Here is a 19,873-nt window from a genome sequence, read left to right as displayed (position 1 = left end):
ATAATAATAAATCTAGTTTCAGTGAAGTAGGAACATACAGTAAACTATCAAATAAAGCATTATTAAGACCAGGATATAGAGAATTACATGACCGAAACCTGGTATATGTCAAAAATTATATATAATGCAGGAATCTTGCTTCATAACTTTTCATGCAAGAACTGTCGTTGTTCTCAAACTCATGAAGACATAAACCCTTATCTAGAGATTTCTGTAAATCTCGGAAAGGAAGAAGTTTTTCTCTAATTTGCTCCCATAATAAATGCCAGCATTTTCTTTTGGGGACATAATGAATTCGTGCAAAAGATTCAGACAGTTTAATAAAAATGATTACATGCTAATACATTAAAAAACCATATTTGGCTTTTTTAGTATAATTGGAAAATATTGGGCTAGTGTGTGATTTATGACAGAAATAGAAAGTAGATTTAATTACAAAACTGCTTGACTATGAAATTGGCTGCTGTTTGTGGTGATACATGCCTGCCTGTCACTGGAGGGGTCTGGACAGAGTTTGGGATTTTAGAGAGGTTTTCTGAACTAGCAATAGCTTGGTTCTCCTAGATCTGAACCCCTATGAGTCTTAGAGGGTCTTAGATTTTCCTGGGATCTTTCTACCATTCTCACTTGATGACATTCATGAGGAAATGAAAAACCACTGGAGATGGACAGCTTCACAAGCTGTGCACTATACAACTCCAGGGGGCGCCACTCACATGGACTATACCAAGATAACCAGAGTTTGGACCCAGACACAGTCTCCAGCCCAGGCTATACCCTTCTCTTCTCAGTTCCTTTTCTGCAATGCCTCTGATCCTGGCTCCCAGAGGACCAATCAATGTTCATGATTCTGAGAAACATTTCTGAAGAATGAGCTGGCTTTGGGATTTAGTCACAATTTCCTAGTGTTCTACTGACTTCATGGGAATTGCTGGGTATGGCAGAATCTGCCAGCTGTCCCCCACTATCCATTCTCTTCTTTCTGTAAGAAGAACTTCTAGCAGGGCATATATGGCTGTCAAGAATAGAGACCAGGGACTTCCCTGATGGCCCAGTGGTTAGGACTCCACACTTCTACTGCAGGGGGCATAGGTTTGATCCCTGGTTGGGAAACTAAGATCCCACGTGCCGTGTGGTGTGGCCAAAAAAAAAAAAAAGAAAGAAAAGAAAAAGAATAAAGACCACACTTTCTAGCCTCTCTAGGTATAGCCATGTGGCCAATTTCTCCCCAGTGGGATGGGAGAGGATCTGTGCAACTTCCGCATCATGATTTGAAAAGACATTAGGCCTTCCTATTGTCCCATCTTTCTTCTGGTCGGTTTAAATGTAGACACAATAGTGGCAATTTCAGTAGTCACATTAAACCATGAGACAAAGTCATGTAAGAAGGCTGGCAAAGCAACATTACAGAAGGAGCCAAGGTCTCTGATGATTGTATAGCTGCCGCATCAGCCCTGACTAAATGTGCAAAACAAACTTTTATCCTATTTAAACCACTATCACACTGGGTCTCTCCATGCCAACAGTGGAACCAAAATTCTAATGAAAACACTGGGGCTTGGGGCTTCCCTGGTGGCACAGTGGTTGAGAGTCTGCCTGCCGATGCAGGGGACACGGGTTCGTGCCCCGGTCCGGGAAGATCCCACATGCCGTGGAGCAGCTGGGCCTGTGAGCCATGGCCGCTGAGCCTGTGCATCTGGAGCCTGTGCTCCGCAATGGGAGAGGCCACAACAGTGAGAGGCCCGTGTACCACAAAAAACAAAAAACAAAAAACACTGGGGCTCATCACCACCTTGCCTAATGGGGCCCTGAATCCTTCCTGACCTTGACCATCCTTTCAACCGACTCTGAGAAGGAAACCACAGCAGACAGGAACAAGAACCTAGACCCAGGGACTTACCAGGCCGGGTACGTCTCTCTCATCACGACCCAAGATTTAAGAGTTCAAATAGATCTTACAGTCTATCTAGTCTTGGTATGTCAGACATGCTTCTTTGTAACCAAAGAAGACTGTCTGGTAACAGAGCCCTGGAACAATGTTTATAGAAGGATTCTTAGGCTGCACTTGCACTCAGCAGGAAAAAGTGCTGTGACTGATTAGTGATGTCTGTCCCATTCAAGGCTGAGCAGTTGACATCTCAGATCTAGTCCAAGGCAGAACTAGGGCTAGAACTACTACATTTCCCAAGACCAGCCCAAGGCACTCTCCACTATGTCACACTGCCTTGGCAATGGTTATTGTTTCAAAACACTGTTAAAGGGTAACAAGAAAATAAATTCACAGCAGAATCATTCTTGAGTGTCCGTGAGGACAAATAATGCAGTTCTTATTGTGAAGTGAAAAGAATAATCATTCAAGTACCTGTATTGCTCCTCTCAAGTTAATTCCAGTTTCAATGGCGACATAGTAGGATGCTTGCAGAAATGTCCTTTGCAGTAGGAGGGCAAGGAACAGAAGCACGGCTAAGACGTAGGCATTAGCAAGGAACTCTTGGGATGAGACAAAGTAAACCCCGAGAAATTGTGTCTGTTGGAAAGAGAAATTCAGAGGTGGCAGTCGTGGCCAGCAAAATGACTGACATTGGTACCTGTTACTGGGCCATAGAGGCCATTATTATAGGACCCTCCATGCTTGCAAGCCTTGGGCAACTGTTTATGAGTGAAAAATCAGACTAGCATTCTCCTAACTATAGGGAGGGTTGCCTATACTCTTTCCATCAATAAACTTAGGTGAACAGAATGTGGCCCAGCTCTAACCTCATGCCCATAAATATGACTCTCAGCTTTTTGGCCACCAGGCCAGGGGAGCTCACTCTGAACAGGACAAGAATAAATAGAGCAAATCACAGAGCAGCCGAAAGTAGAACTGCTAGAACAGATCCCACGACGTGTGTTCTCTGCTACAAAAACTGAATCAGCTGAGGCCTTGTCCCACGTTCACCAACAGCGTGCACTATAGAAACTTCTGGGGAGAAAGACCAGCAGAAAACATGGCAGTAGTGCTCCCAGGCGAGAGATGGGAACTCATTGTCTATAATTGACTATTTCAGACCCAAGCGCCCCAGCCTTGTGGGCTCCTGGGACCTCCTTTTAAATGTAAGTCTTCCTGCACCTCCAGCAAGATCTCAGATGATACGCAGTGGGGGAAAAAAAACCCAAACACTTTGACTTCATTGCTAAAGATGCCAGGGAACAACAGCATGTGTTTCTAAATTCATCATCAACAGCTCCTGGGAAAACTTTGATCTTGATTAAGTCCATCGCTCCCCAGCAGAGCCACATCAGTGTTTCCATGAAGACATAGCTCTCCCCTTCCGGAGACCCTGCCCTGAACTTTGCAAGTGATTTGGAAGGGTGTGGGAACTGCTGCTGCGGGATAAAGAGTGGTGGGAACAAAGTGCTGAGAAGGAGCCTGATGGCATGTCCACACCAGAGCAGGCTGAAAGGGTCAGGATTCTAAGCGGAGTCCTATTCCTAGAGTCAGAAATTCCTACATCCTGGATACAGGCCTTTCTGATGGTAGAGAAGATCTTGTCTCTTGGTTCAACAGGCCCCTTTAACCAGCTCTCACAGCTCCATGGAGCCGGTCCTGGTTACAACTGTATGGCCCTTCCTCTGTGGCATGGGGTCTCTCCCTTTTGGGGACAGCAAGGAAGCAGATATAGGGAGAAGTGAGGTCTCTTAGAAGGGGGTCCTACTGACACCTGAAGCCCCTGACTCTGTCTCATTTGTCCAAGTACAACAGGAAAAGGGAGAAGGGAGAAGTGAGAGGGTGGGGATGGCTGGAAGCAGCAAAATGGACCTTAAAACTAGGCCACATGGCTTAAGAACCTGACCTTACAGGGAAGCAAGGGGCAGGATACAATATTTACCAGGTGCGATGCTCACAATACGTAATGAGAAGAGTACCATTATTAGCCCAGTTTTACACATGAGGAAATGGAGTTTCAGCATGGTTAAGTGGCTGGCCCAAGGTCACATGCTGATAAAGGAAAACAACACGTGAACATGAACCTGTATGATGCCAAAATCACTACCGTAGATCCACTACTTAAGTCTCATCCAGTCTTTTGACCTTGAGTCTCCTGCTGTCAGCTACAAGCTTGTGACTTGTGGGGGACTGAAAGATGCCCACCTGCATGGTTCTGGGTCAAAAATGTAGTCATCCGGGCTTGGGAAAAACCTGGTCCTGTTTAACATGCCTTGGAATTCTTCTGTTCTACCAGCCTCTGTAGAGACCCAGCTCTGGAGAATAGAGTCCATAAAGCCACAAAGCACATCATGGGGGTTTATCCCAAAGGAAATAATTTAACATAAGGAAAGAGCTGTATGTGCAAAGATGTACTATCTCTGGATTATAGCAGGGGGAGAGTGCAAAAATCCATGTAAATATCTAACCACAGGGAATGGGTAAGTATATTAGGAGACTCATGGGAACGCTATGCCACCAAGAACCCCAGTTACCACGAAAGCTCTCGAGCAGCATGGAATGGCGCTCATTCACTGTGTCACAATGATCAGAAAGCACATACGCTGGGCAATGAGGGCTAGAAAAATCAACCGATCTCATTGGTTAGGCTATGGGCGCTATTTATTAAATGCACTCATCCGTATTTGTACATTTTTCACAAATTCTCATTTTTCAGATCTAAAGGCAAAGCCTTGACCCCTTCCCCTAACAACACACACACCCTAGGGTCAGAAATAATATTTATTTGGATCAAGAATTTTGTGACCTGTTAAAATGACAATCTGCTTGCAGGTATAAGTCATTGATTGGGTCATTATTTGATCTCTCTTCAAAGAGACAGCATAAAAGAGATAGAGGCCAGAATGGCTACATTTTGATGAAGAAGTGGGTTCTAGACTAGCCAAAGAGGGCTAGGATGCTGCCCAAGGAAGGCAGGCCCTGGGAAGCTTCAAATGGCTGTGAGAGCACCGGCATTGCCCAGCACCTTGAAGACTGGAGAGAAAAGGCCAAGGACTTACAACTTGACATTTGGCGGGTGGTAAATGCTTTGGAAGATCAGATGTCCTTGTCTCACATTTTCACAAGCTCTCAGGGAGGAAATTGTGTTTGTTTCCAGGGGTTTCCCCAGTAGCGCTCAATAAATATATTTTAAATTAATCAATGCATATGATCTTCATCCCCCATCTACTCTTTATAGAAGCTATACATTTCCCCATTTTACAGTCGAGCCAACAGAGGCCTGCAGAATGTAAGTGACTGTTGAAGAGCGCAGAGGGAGTTTGTTGCAGAGGTAGGCCTAGCACCCAGGACTCTACAGGTCTGATTCCCGTTGCCCCTGCCTGGCCAGAGGTATGACTGGAAAGCCTCCTTTCCCTTGTTCTCTGGAGCTTAAAGGAGAGGGGGACACTTGGGATCTTGCTTCCAATTTTGGCAAGGGCCATAAAGTGAATTGCTTGTAGGTCCCAGTTCTGGGAGGCCCTGGGTAAAAACACTGAGAACTGTCTTTGACCACTCACAGACCAAGGCACCCAGCCATCCATCCACAACCATTTGACATCGTGGTTTAGAGCTTAGACTTTGAGGTTAGCCATATCTGAGTTTGAATTCTGACTCATTAGGTTAGCTACTGTGTCCTTAGTAAGTTCCTCAACCTCTCTGAGCTTCAGTTTCCTTACCTGTAAAATGAGGCCATTAAGGGTTTCTACTTCAGAGAGTTGTTATGAGAATCCAATGTAACAATGTAGGTAACAAATTTTTTTAGTAAGTGTAAGCAGTAACAGTAACATCTGCATTATTCATTGAAGAATAATTTCTTCTGTGCCTCCTGGGTGTCAGGCATGGAGCTGGGCACATAGAGGTCAGACAATGCAGGTCCTGTCTTAGGAGACTCAGGGTCAAGTTGAGGAAAAACAAAAGGGGTGCTTTGATGGTGCAAGCATAGGATATTATGGGAGCACAGAAGAGGAGCAACTAATTCAACCAGAGGAAGGCTTCCTGGAGGAGGTGACATTGGAGATGCATCTTGGCAGCTGAGATGGGGTTAGTGATGCACACCAGACCAGAGCAGCTCATGGGCATTGTCGTAAAGAGACCAACCCACACGCTGACATCACAAAGTCACAGAAATGCATATAAGTTCTCAAAGTACCCACAGTGATAGCCACAAATATAGGCGACCAAATGGGGACACAGGTATACACAGAAAGAGACATACCAAGAGACACAGGGACAAACAGAAGGAACATATGCATATACTCATAAGCAGGTCTCAGGAGAACTCATTCAGAAACAACACACACTCACTAACCTACACATGACTCCCACTGAGGTTTAGAGGCCATTTGAAGCTTTGGCCCTGAGATCAAACCCAGACTATTCTTTTTTTCTCTACTCAGCTCACAGCCTAGAGCAGTGCTGGCAGGTTTCAGATGCCAGCAGTTCTTTATAAATCCTTGCCCGCCTGACAGATCGGAGGCATTCATGGCAGGTGACAGATTGTTGGAGGGGGTTGGGTGAGAGAGGGGGCTGGAAAGAGATCTATTGTGGGCTGTGCACAGCCTGGGTCCCAGCTTTCCTTGGGGAGTGGCAGGGGGACAGGAGTGTCAAAGATCTAGCAAGCTATATGACACTTCCAACAATAAAAGAAGAGATAAGAAATGCTGGTCCTTGAAGATGCCAAGGGCGGTATGATTCTTGCCAACTGTGAGTATCCTGGCAAGGGAAGAGACGACAGGGCAGCCACTGATAATAAAGTAAACAATGGGTGCCTGGCTGTGCTGACTGCAGCAGGATGGATTCAGGCTGAGCAGAAAGAAGGGCTTTCTCACTGAGAGGGTTGTTAAACATTGTGACGTGTAGCTAGAGAGCTTCCTTCTTTGTTCAAAAAGACCAGAATAGCACCTGTCTCTCTGGGTTAGAGCTGCCTGCCGGGAGGCAGTGGAGTGAACCAAGTAACTTTTTTTTTTTTTCTTTTTTGCGGTACGCGGGCCTCTCACTGTTGTGGCCTCTCCCATTGCGGAGCACAGGCTCCAGATGCGCAGGCTCAGCGGCCATGGTTCACGGGCCCAGCCACTCCGCGGCATGTGGGATCTTCCCGGACCGGGGCACGAACCCATGTCCCCTGTATCGGCAGGCGGACTCTCAACCACTGCACCACCAAGGAAGCCCCAAAGTAACTTTAATAAATGACCCCTTTCCCCCACTTTCTGGGCCCAGAAGCCCAAATGAGAATTAAGCCATATCCCAAGCAACCACACGATTGAGGACTCTTTGTTGCTGACGCTGGAGACTATATTTACTTTCAACTCTCGTTTCTATGTCTGTAATTTGCTGATTGTATTTGGGCTGCAGGGAACAAATATTAAATTTGATAAGGCCTGCTGCCACTGAGGCAGTGCCATCTGTCTCGGTGATTTATGTGCCAACAAGTAACTGAGACAAGAGCGTTCCAATGAGAGGGCAGCAAATCCCAGGGTTTGTGTATAAACAAAGAGAAAAGAGAAGGCAAAGCAAACATTCAGATGAACTAATATTCTAAGTGTTGTTCTCACCATCTCTTTGACACATCCGCCGTCAGAGTTCTTAGGAGACTGGCATAAGAGTTTTGAGAAATATAGGAAGGAGAAGACGATGTGGACAAGCTGATAAGGGCTCTGGCTGGTGTCACTTCCCCCTAATATTAACAATTGGCTCCATGCTGCTGCAGTTTTATCAATATGGAGTATTTAGGGGTCACCTAAGGTCAGACTGAACCTGAAGGTGACACTCCTGCGGACAAGAGAAGCAGTCTCTTTCCCCCTATTTTGAGGCCAAATAAAGTTCAGCGGCTCAAAAGCCACTGAAGTCTAAATAAGCAAAAGGTCTTCAAAGTTTTTTTTTTTTAGGCTTTCTCAAGTTTCTTTTTTAAGAAATTGATACATTATTTAAGCATTTTCTAAAAGCATAAAAATTGTGAAGCACAGTAAAATTTTCATAAAATTTATTTCAAAGTTAATAGTCCTCACATTCTTGATTGAACAAGAAATCTACCCATCTTAGCCTAGCCAACTCCTATGCATCTGTCAAGGTCCCATTCAAATACCCTCTCCTCTACGAAGCTGTCATGATCACTGGCTGAGTTAGTCACTCCTTCTTCCCTTAGTTCCTTGTATCTACTTCCGAGTAGTAGTATTTAACACATGGTATAAAAATATTTTATTTAGATTTCTCTCTCCTCCATTGGGTTTCACAATCCTTGGAGCCAGCGGTGATGGCTTGATAATAATAATCAATTTAGCATCATGATTGTAAATGCCCAGACTATGGAGTGAAAAAGACTTGGTTTCAAATCCTGACTCTGTCACTAACTAGCTGAGAGACCCTAGGGAAAGTTACTTAACCTCTTTGAGCCTCAAGTTCCTCATCTGTAGAATGGGAATTAAAATACCCACCTTATAAGTTGTATGGTTATGTGAATTATATCTCAATAAAACTGTTACAAAACAAACTTACCCTAAAGGGCTGTTTTAGGGATTAAATGAGATAGCAAATGGATAACTTCTGCACACAGCCAGGCATGTATTAAGCAGTCAATAAATGGTTGTTATTATTGTTAATCTCCTCATCGTAACCATTGCCTCTATACTCTGACAGCCTAACCCAGGTCTGGCACATGGTAGGGTTCAATAATCATTTGCTGGGCTTCCCTGGTGGTGCAGTGGTTGGGGGTCCGCCTGCCGATGCAGGGGACATGGGTTCGTGCCCCAGTCCGGGAAGATCCCACATGCCGCAGAGCAGCTGGGCCCATGAGCCATGGCCGCTGAGCCTGCGCGTCCGGAGCCTGTGCTCCGCAACGGGAGAGGCCACAGCAGTGAGAGGCCCGTGTACCAAAAAAAAAAAAAAAAAAAAAATCATTTGCTGAGTAAATCAGACAAACAGACTTGGAGTGTCTCATATTCCCGGCCAAAAGTACTCAGCTGATTAATTATACCTCTGGAAAAAACTCATATGAACCTCCTGAGGATTAAATGGTATCTGCAATTTTGGGGCCCACGAGATGAATAACATTACACAAGGGAGAGTCGTAAATTAGTAGTCAGATCCCTAATTAGTAATTCCCTGCATCATTTTTGGACTGTCTATTTGTGGTTAAAAGGTTATAATGATGTTCTGCTGGGAAAATAAGACTCTGAATTTTATTAGAGGTGAAAAGTTTTCCACTTCGTGACCATCTAAACCTAAGTGGCAGCAAAGAAACAGATGGAAGAATTAAGTACTCCACCCTCACCCCCAGAGTGGATGTTATTGCCCCAAGGAAGGAAACTAAACCCCAGAAAGATTTTTCTGTCGCTGTTGTCCGACAAATTTCAGTCTATAGCATCTTTAGAGCTGGAAAGGCCATTGGATATCATCTAGTCCAATGGGCTTCAAGTATTTTTAAGACATGGAACTCTTTTTAAAAAAGAAATTTTAATGGGAAAGTCTAACATATTAATAAAACTGGGGCAGCTTTTAATAAAATTTGTAGTGGAGGGAGAAAAAGCCCTACACACGGAGGTTTCCCACTCTCCTCCCCACAACAGCAGCCACCAAGATGGCCCTGCAGAACCTTGAGTTCTGTGCATATACAAAACTGAAGAAGATAGATCCCGGAAAAGTTATTTCGAGTCTGTTAAGATGACATGAACTAAAAGCTAACAAATAGAAGCTCTAGACACTGGATAAACAAATGCACTTCCTGCAACCTTCCGAATGATGACGTAACTGAGAGAGGTATTATGGTGACTATGGTATGGTGAAAAGAGCAAGACGCCATAAATCCTCTAGGGGCACAAGCTTGCCTTCTAACATTTCTGTTGACCAGATGCAGAGCATCTCCTAGAGGGGGATATTGCTAAGGGCTCTGTGCATCATAAGGAGCTGCCCCGTTGCAGCCACAGCTCACACACTTCGGCCTCTTGCCCTTTCTCACCCGTGAGTGAAAACCTTGCAAAGGGTGCCTGCTCTACCCCTCGGTGGCCTACCTTGGGCTGGAAGACGCGATTCTCCTTCCCAAGGTGGTCCACGATTCCAAAGATGCACAGTGGCCCAGCGAAGCCCAGCAGGTCAGCCAAGATGCGGAAAGTGCTGCTGAGGACCAGGCGCCTCCCGAAGGCATGGCAGAGGGCCTGCCAGATGGCCCGGGCACCCTGTGTGCTTTGCATGTCCTTCCGCTGTCCAAAGAGACCCATGGCCAGGTCAGAGTGGCTGAGGGCCCGTTCACAGCAGGGCCCAGCCTCCCAGGATGCTCCTGGCTCCTGCTGCCTGGGGAAACCCAGTGGCATCTGCTGCAAAAAGGTGAACTCCAGGAAGAAATTATGGAACCACCAAGTGTGTGGTTGTGTGGGTCCATATGGGGACCCAACATGGTCCAGGCGGGGAAACTGAGGCCAGATGATGGATCAAGGTCACAGAGCTGGTCAGGGACTATGTGGCGAGCACAGCACTGTAATGAGGGAGTAAATATGCCAGTCCAGTGCCGCTGTGTCTGCCTCAGTGTCTCCCCTTGATGCTAGGGCAGAAGCAGCGAAGGAGCACTGGACTGGGAGTCAGGCAACCGGCTCTACTACCTACCAGCCATGGGCCAGCTCTGGGGAGGTCACAGCCTTTCTCAGGGCCTCAGTTTCCTCATCAGTGATTTGGAAAGATGCCTGCCTAGCTCAAATCATAGAGTTATTGTAAGGATCAGGCTACTAATGCCCCTGCTCTCCAAATGGATGAAAATTCCCACCTTTACAGTCACTGGGCTCCAAAAGGAAGAGCACAGGGCATGGGAAATCAGTACCTCCCTTCAGGGCCTCAGTTTCCCCACATGGACAATGAAAGTGTTAGACCAGACGAGCTAAACTGTGAGGGCCATTCCAGCTGTGGCTGTCCTATGAGTCTTTGGTCTTGGACTTGTCCCTGGTTCACTGTGTGACTTAGGGCAAGCCTCTTCCTCTCACTGGGATTCAGTTTCCCCACTGTCCCATCAAGGGTTTGACCTGATACTTTCTGATGTCCCCATCTGTGACTCTAAACCAGAGGGCAGGGAATGGATGGTGGGGCCATGCCCCCACTGACCTCCTGGGCATCAAAGGCCTCGCAGAGCCGCTGGTAGTTGGTGAGGGCCCTCATGGCAATGGGCAGCTTCCCAATGGCTCGGAGATCAATGGGCTTCTTGTGGGCAGTCTTGATGAAGGCGTTCATCCACCAGTACGTGCCTTTGGACAGCAGGTTCACGAAGGGCTGCAGGAAGCGCACCCCCAGGTCCTGCAGGTCCTCTGGGGGCTTCACTTCCCTCGGCATCTTGAAGAAGATGTATCTCTGTGGGGCACACGGGTCACTGAGGATGGGTAAGTGCACCTTCTCACCACCCTCCATTCTGCCTCAGCAAAGATCTGGGGTTGTGACATCCCACCCTTGACCTCTAATAGATGGGGCCATCATTTGCCTATTCCCAGGAAGAGGATCCCCCCAACTCCTCTTGGCTACCAGTGCCAGGGCCTCCTGACTCATAACCCTTCATCGAGGGCCACTCTGAATCCCCTGGGGTGGGTTGGGCTGGGGAGGAGCAGGAATCTCCCATATACCATCTTCTCCTACAATTCTGAAGATGCCATTGTGTTTCATGTAGGGTTTGCAGAATGTGGAGTCATGCAGACCTGGGTTTGAATCCTGCCTCCTCCGCTTACTAGCAAGGCGTCTTTGGACACATCTCATCTAAAGTGTATCCTCATCTAAAAAGGGGATGATGTGAGGGTCAGTGGACGTAGGGAATATAGAAGCCTCCATAGCCTGCAAATCACCAACTAAAGCAGAGGAGTCAGAGAATGCAGATCAAAGGAGCACTTTATGCTCATCAGACTGGCGCAAATTAGAAATGGCTATAGCCCCCCTTGCTGGTTGGAGAAAGGGAAAGCGCTTTCTGATTCACTGCTGGTAGGTTACAGCATTTCCGGAAGGTAATCTGCAGCATCAATTAACATTTAAAATACACAGACCCTTTGAGCCAGTAACTCCACTCCTTGGATTCTCTCCCATAGAAATAAAAGCAGCAACACATAAAGATATAGGAATGTTGAATATGCCATTATTTATGAAGGTAAAAAGTTGGCAACAAAGTGAATGCCCATCAATAGGGTAATGGCTGAATAAATCATGGCTCATCCATACGATGGAATATTACGCAGCCATTAAGGAAGCGAAATTAACCATCTCAGACTTGGAGGGAGTCACAGGGGATATCTGTTAGATGAGAAAAGCAAGCTGTGAAAAACTATGTATAATATGATCCCATTTTTATAAAACTAATATTGAAAGAAAAAAACAATACTTATATGTGTTGAGAAGAAATTCTTAACACATTATATTAATTATATTAATAAAAGCAAAGAGGTATTTAAAAGAGGTATAATAAAAGGTATTATATTAATAAAAGCAAAGAATGGAAGGACACATACTAGGCTGTTAATCTGGGTTACCTGGGAAGATAAAGGTTGGGGGAGGGAAGGGTATGACGCTCAGAGAGGGAAAGGGGCAAGCAAAAATGATTAAAAACAAGACATGTATGCAGCCACATTTACCACATTTACTCATTCATGTGTAACTATATGAATACATTAAAATAAGCCTCCCCGACCTCAAAAAGAAAAAAAAAATCAAACAAACTCAGAGAAGCCACTACCTGAAGCTTTTATTTCCTCTCTATGGGATTAAACCCAGACTCCTACAGCCTCAGCTGTCACTTCCTCTCCCCCTGGGAGCCTGGGGTAGAGGGCAGCTGGGCCAGATGGAATGTTCCTCCTGAAACTTTTCCCACTGGCCTCAACTCACCTTTTGGGAGCAGGTAAAAGAAGCTGACTCCTTCTAGGGTTTGGCTAAGAAGAGGGTGGGGACCCACACCCAGGCACAGGACACGGGTCAGAAGCCCCGCCCTGGCCCAGGTGTGTCCTCAGGTGGGTGGCAGCCCAGGAGCGGCCTGCTTACCCTCACCCTGATGACGTTGACCTCCACGAGGAGCAGCATCCCATAGAGGATCACCAGCAGCCCCGTGAGGCAGAAGCGCAGCTGCGAGAAGCCGATGGCGTGGTCGTAGAACTTGACAAACTTGATAGTCTTGGTGATGAAGGCCAAGGTCCAGTAGACTAGCAGGGCTGCCGAGGGGAGACAAGAGAGCACGGAGGATGTGTGTGCACATATTCACGTGTGTGTGTGTGCAACTGTGTGGAAGAGGACAGAAAATAAGTGTGTCAGGGAAGAGGTGTATGTGCGGACAAGCAAGTGTTACGGGTGTGAGTATGCACATTTCTGAGTAAGGGGGTGTCTGTGTGTGTGAATATATGAGCATGTAATTTTGAGACGACTGTGCATACATTAAAACATTCATGATAGGCATGTTCAAAAATAATAATCATCTTATAAGTCAAGGTGGTCAGCCAAACTTCCCTTTACAATAAATAAGAAGAAAAATAGTGGAATTATTTCTTGAATTTAACTAAGTTACAGGCACCATACCAAATAAGCACTTAAAACATATTTATCTCATTTATTTCTTATATTAGCCTTGTGAAGGAAGTCCTGCCGTCATGCTCAGTTTAACGGACAAGGGAATCGAGGCTCAGAAAGGTTTGGTAACTGATCTAAGGTCACACAGCCATTAAGTGGACTAGCCTAGTGCCAGAGCCTGTGCACGTAGGCTCCACCCTACAATGGCTTCCTTGCGGAATTCCCAAGCTGGGAAGATCTTAAACGTCCTTCAATCTAGCCTTTTCATTTAACAGATGAGGAACCTGAGGCCCAGAGAGAGGAGGTGACATGCCCAAGCTCACTGCAAGTTAGTGACAGACAGAGGGTGAGGGCCTAGGTCCCTGGCCCCCAAGTCCAGAGTCCACTACAGCATGATGATGCTCCTCAGGGAGCCTGGGGAGTGAGAGATACAAAAAAATGAGTCACAGTCCTGAGAGGCAGTGTGTATAGTGGTTAGAGCTGGGCCTGCAGCCAGATACCCCTGGGCACAGATCCTCTGACTTAATAGCTATGTGACCTTGGGTAAGTCATTTAACCCATCTAGGCTTCAGTTTCTTCATCCATAAATGGGAATACTAATAGTACTACCTCAAGAGTCGTCATGAGCAATGTATGGAGAACATTTAGCACAGTGAGCCTGGCACACAGTGGGCGCTCTTTGGATATCAGCTGTTAAGATATTTGTTATCTCCAGATTTCAGACCTTGGACCATAAATACCAGGAGCCATCTGTGGATTCTATCCTGTAAATTCCCACCACCCCCATCCAAATCCACCAGTAAACCACAGTCAGCTGGTGACAACAAAAGACAGCAGTAACTAAGTCCCCCTTTAGGGGGTGCTTTAGCATAGGCAGTCCTTCCCCAATTACCCCCTAGAGTCATACGCTCTGCAATATATGATATATATGATCTTATATATGATATAAGGTCAGTCTAAATGCCTAGAGCTCCTCTCTAGAGGAATCACAGAGAGGGAAGGAGACTGTCACCCTGCCTTCATCCCTAGGAGGGCCAGGACATAAATGCCAGGGCATCTCTTGGGGACAAAAGCTGGGGTCTGTCCCAGCCTGGCTCTGGGCTGGGAACTAGGTTGAGACATTGAACTGGGGAGGGACAAATGCCACCTGAGTGAGAGCATTAGGATAGAGGGCAGGAGCATCTGCTTCTGGTCCCAGCCCTCAAGACTGGGATGATGTCCCTCAGCTGGGTCAGGTCTCCAGGTCACAAGGAATCCCCTAGCTGGGGGAACATTCCCCTGCATCCACACCTATACTCTCCCAACAGACTCTATCCCAGGCACCAGAACCTCTTTAGACCTTCGCGAGGGTTCCTCCTGAGGCCAAGACTTTAAAATATGTCTCAGATTGGTCTTGCCGCTAACACGTAACAGATATGGTTTGATTTGATCTTTATAAGAACGTTATGCCTTAGGCAGGGACTTACTATTCCTGTTCAGATGGGGAAACTGAGGCTCAGAGAGTGTCTTGTCCAAGGTCACACAGGGAGTTAGTTGAGGACCCAGGACTAAGCCCAGGGGTCATTTCCACAGTCCCATCCTACAGTGCTGAGCCCTCAGCCTGTTGCCAGACACAGCAGCATTCGGTAAAAGCTTAGTGCATGTCCGAGAGAACAGGAGAAAGGAAAGAAAGTAGTAAAACACAGGGGCTGCTGGTGAGTTTTAAACTCTGAATTCCCATCACCTCTGCTTCTTCCCTCCCTTTCCTCTCCCTCATCCCCACATCCTACCTATTACCAAATTCTATTTTACCTCCTAATTATCTTGAATCCATTGACTTCTGTCCATCTGGGTGGCCACCTGGGTCAGGTCACCATCATGTCTCCCCTGGACCGCCTTAAGAGCTTTCTCATGGCTTCCCCACTTCCCCTCTTGCCCTCCTCCAACCTAGCCTCCGTAGAGCAATACATTTAATCAAATATGATCTCAACACACCCATGTTCATAGCAGCATTATTTGTAATAGCCAAAAGGTGGAAGCAACCCAACTGCCCATTGATGGATGAATGGATAAACAAAATATGGTGTGTGTGTGTGTGTGTGTGTGTGTGTGTGTGTGTGTATACACACACACACAATGGAATATCATTCAGCCTGAAAAAGGAAGAACATTCTGACACGTGCTACAACACGGGTGAAACCTGAGAATATAATAAGTTAAATGAACCAGTCACAAATGGACAAAATAGTGTATGATTCCACTTATACTACGAGGTGCCTAATGTAGACAGATTCATAGAGACAGAAAGTATTATCGAATGATGGTTTCAAGGGGTTGAGGGGAGTTATTGTTTAATGGGTGCAGTTATTGTTTAATGGGAAGATGGAAGAGTTTTGGAGATGGATGGTAGTGATAGTTACCCAACAATGTGAATGTATTGAGTGCCACTGAACTGTACACTTAAAAGTGGTTAAAATGGTAAGTTTTATGTTATGCATATGTAAACACATACACACACACATCCCAATCCTCAATGACTTCCCATCGCCCTTGGGATAAAGAATAACGCCTGTAGTGTGGCCTTCAAGGTCTTGCCCCACCTGTCACTCCAACCTTCAAAGTTCAGCTCCCTTCTGCTCTCTGCACTTCAGCTGCTATTTTTTGCCCAGATTTCCTAATGTGCTTTGCATCTTCTGCCTCTGGGCCTTTGCACATGCTGCTCCTTCTGCCTGAAGCATTCCCCTGTCCCTTCTCGCAGTTAGTTCCTACCTATCCTTCAGTTCTCAGCTCAAACATGACATTCTCACAGAACACCTTCTGATATCACCTGGGTCCAGGAACAAGGTTACTTCGCGGGACAATGTAGGGTGCATCATGGGTCACCTTTCTGCAGGACTCCAGACCTGTGACCGGACAGTAGCTTCCTCAAAGGGCCAGCTATTCCCCTAATACCTGCTGTCCTGCAGCTGGGGTGCATCCTCTTCCCTTTTCCCTGTTCTAGAATTTCTGGCTTTGTGGAGAGCAAAGCTCTACCAAAGGGGGAAGTTAGTCTTTGTTCCTTGGAGAAGGACTGGTCAATCCATGGGTGGTCATTTGTGCTTTGCGGAGAGAACATTATGCTCTTTCTGGAGAATGAGAAAATGAACTCGCCAGATGCCCAGACAGGGTGTTTCCAGGGGCACCGGTCAGCCAGGACTCGTGGTTAATGAGAGGTCTCTGTACATGAGGAGCTGCTTCAGACGCTGGCGCGGGAGGCTCTCCGAAGCTTGTGTTTAACACCTCTCCATCTGTTGCCCCCTAGTCCCCCAACCACACTCACTTGGGGGACCCTGGGGTGGGGGCATCATCTGGACAATCCTGATGGAGCCAGCTCCCGCCTTACACAGGAAGGTAGACCTGTGGTCAGCTTGGGAAACTTTCTCTACCCACTCATGACACCGTGCTGTCTCTGGCTTAGCACAGAGAGTTCCAGACTCCAGATGTCAATTAGATGCTATGATTCCTAAAAATCATAGTCTGACTTAATGACACACGGTCTGACCACAGCCTAACAGTCAGATGTACAGCCCCGGCCTTAGACATGCAGACTGAGCCTCACACAGAGGCAGATCTGTGGATTTATACCTCTGGCCTAAGCACAGTCTGAGGACCCTTAGACACACAGTCTCAGCCTTTTTAAGAGCCTCCTTGGGTGCCAGACTCCTGGATCTAAACCTGAATCTGAGGACTTCCCTGGTGGTCCCGTGGTTAAGAATCCACCTTCCAATGCAGGGGATGCAGGTTCGATCCCTGGTCAGGGAACTAAGATCCCACATGCCGTGGGGCAACTAAGCCCGTGCGCCACAACTGGAGGGCCCGCGCACCGCAACTACTGAGCCCGTCCGCCACAACTAGAAAAAAGCCCGCGTGTCGCAATGAAGAGCCCACACGCCGCAATGAAAGATCCCGCATGCCACAACTAAGACCCAGTGCAGCCAAATAAATAAATAAATGTTAAAAAAAAACAAAAACAAAAACTTGGCTCTGGCCCTTGACTAGCTGGTGAGACTAGTGCAAACCATTTAACTTCTGAGCCTCGGTCTCCTGATCTATAAAAGGGAAATAATAATGGTACCTACCTCATAGAGTTGTGAGGATTAGATGAGTTAATATGTAAAATGCTTAGGATCGTGCCTGACACGTAGCAGGTGCTAAATGAGTGTTCCCTGTTATTATTTGTAACCTCTCTGAGTTTCAGTGTTCACATCTGTAAAATGGGGATAGCAAGAGTACAAGAGGGAGAGTGTGGGGGTTAAGTGAGATAATGCACGGAGGAAGCTTAGCACTGAGCCTGGCACACAGCACACACTCAGTAAATGTCAACATCCATCACTGTTGTTTCTGACTGGGACCCCGGCCACATGGTGTCAGAAGGTCTAAGCAGACACTCCTAAATGTTGGCAAACCACAGGCTCTGGTCCTGGGGCCCTTCTCTTTCCTCCAGGTTACCTCATTTGGGCTCAAGATGCCACCTAGGAAGCCGTGACTATCAGACCTCCTCTGGAACGCCCAACTTGTTTATCTAACTGACCGCCTGACACTTGAGCTGGCTGTTTCAAACTCAACTGTGGCCTAAACACCCCAACTCCTGCTCCTTTGCCATGTCAGTTACTAATACCGCTGTTCACCCATGTACTCTGGCCCAAAACCTAGGAGTCTTCCTTGTTCCTCTCCTGGCCCCTGACCTCATCTCCTACCATTCTTCCTTGGGCTCATTTGCCTTCGACCATACTAGCCTCTTTGCCAAGTTTGTTCCTATCGGAAGGCCTTTGCACTTGCTGCGCCATTTGCATGGAAACATCTACCCCCAAATATCTGCATGCTCACTCTTACCAGAGACCTCCTCTGAGCATCCTATACAGACAGTAACACGGCCTTCACTCTCTACCCCTTACCCAGCTCTATGTTCTTCATAGCATCATCACTACTTATCTGTTTGTTTGTCTGTTTACTGTCTTTGCTTGTGCGTCTCCTCCACCAGACTGGAAGCTCCACGATGGCAAGAATTTCTCTTCTCTACTTCTGAACGTCCAGCACTTAGAACAGTGCCTGGCACATAGTAAGTCCTCAGCAAACATTATCTGAAGGAACAAATGGAAGTACCTATCCCTCCCCGTTTCCCACTCCTCCCCTTTCCCTACCAATCAGCAGCTTGGGGAAGTTGGAGGTCTCAATGTTGTGATAGTAGATCACAGAGGTGACAGCAGCCATGAACGCCATCCCGGCCGGCATGTACAGGTGGAGATGGCGGGACTCGGTCACCCTGAGATAAGGGCAAGAGAGACGGAGAGAGAGAGAGGGAGAGAGAGAGAGAGAGAGAAAATGTAGATGAGCTGCGTCGTACCCTAACAGAGTAGCCCAGGCCTCGTGCTTAGGGCCAGCACACAGTGGGGACTCCAGAACACACATAACCGTATCGTTCCATAGCATATGCTGGCAGCTCTGCCCAGCCCAGACCCCAAACACACCTGTCAACTAAGGGGCCCAGGCATTCACACAGAGATGCTATGAGAGCTCGGTGTTCAGGCTTTGAAATTCATGGCCTTCTCTCTCTGGGTTCACACTTACAGAATCTGGCATAGGGGAGCTGGCCTTGGCAGTCGCAGCTGCAAAGCTTCTGGCTTAGAACCAGCTTATCCCCCTACAGAGGCCTCAGTAGGTGGGCTCTGGTCTGGTGATAAGCCCCATAGGGAGCCAGAGCTCCCTCCCAGAACTCAGCTTCTCCACGACTGGTGAGGAGGCTCAACTTGCCTGGTCCTGGTCAAGCCCTTCCAAGGCTCCTTTCTATAGAAAGCAAAATTCAAAGGCACAGGTGATGTGGCCTCAAGTCTTTTTTCCAGCACTGCCCAGCCTGCTCTTTCTAGTGAAGCTATGGTTAGGAACCCCTCCATTCCCAGGAGGCCTCCTCCAGTCTTCTGCTTCAGTGCTGCCCTTGCTTGCGCTGCTCCTTCTATCCGGTGTGCAAAGAGTCCCTGCCCTCGAGAAGCTGACAGTAGGGAAGGAAGCAACCATGCTCAGAGCTAACTGTCTGACTAGGCAGTCTAGGGAAGTGGTACTGCAGATGGACAGAAGGCTGAGAGCACACAGAGGAGGGTGGGCAAGCAGGGAATGCTTCACAGAGGAGGTGGCACAAGGCTGAACTTTGAAGGATGAGCAGGAGTTCAACGGAGAAGGTGGGGGGCATGAGGAGAGCCATGTTGGGACCCCAAGTGGTCTGGTGGGACTAGGATATAGCATAGAGGTAGTGTGTTTCCCTTTTTCCTCGCTAGAAGAACCACAAGTTTGCTCCAGCAGCAACGCGCCCAGCCCCAGGGAATGGATGGTGATTGGTTCAAGCAGCCATGCAATTGCACACTTCTTTGTCAGTGATTGGTTTAAGAG

The 19,873-nt window shown here is 47.1% G+C and overlaps 1 protein-coding gene across 8 annotated transcripts in view; it reads right to left on the bottom strand.

Moving 5' to 3' along the window:
- ABCC8 (ATP binding cassette subfamily C member 8) overlaps positions 1-19,873 on the bottom strand; it is a 76,184-nt gene that overhangs the window by 51,327 nt on the left and 4,984 nt on the right. For 6 of the 8 annotated variants that reach the window (XR_010946123.1, XM_067749729.1, XM_067749728.1 and 3 more), the window contains exons 3-7: positions 18,634-18,755; positions 12,956-13,122; positions 11,051-11,293; positions 9,973-10,161; positions 2,363-2,527 (exon numbers count right to left, since the gene is read on the bottom strand). Coding sequence is in view for 7 of the 8 variants with exons in the window: in XM_067749729.1 (XP_067605830.1) it covers positions 2,363-2,527; positions 9,973-10,161; positions 11,051-11,293; positions 12,956-13,122; positions 18,634-18,755 (886 nt within the window). In the remaining variant the exon portion in view is untranslated. The remainder of the gene's footprint in view (positions 1-2,362; positions 2,528-9,972; positions 10,162-11,050; positions 11,294-12,955; positions 13,123-18,633; positions 18,756-19,873) is intronic. The other 2 variants (XM_067749725.1, XM_067749727.1) reach the window with 2 other exon arrangements.

Source organism: Pseudorca crassidens, chromosome 9 (genome assembly GCF_039906515.1).
Source record: "Pseudorca crassidens isolate mPseCra1 chromosome 9, mPseCra1.hap1, whole genome shotgun sequence".
NCBI classification, from domain to species: Eukaryota; Metazoa; Chordata; class Mammalia; order Artiodactyla; family Delphinidae; genus Pseudorca; species Pseudorca crassidens.
Note: the sequence above shows the minus strand (reverse complement) of the source record. Positions and strands in the feature narration are given on the sequence as shown.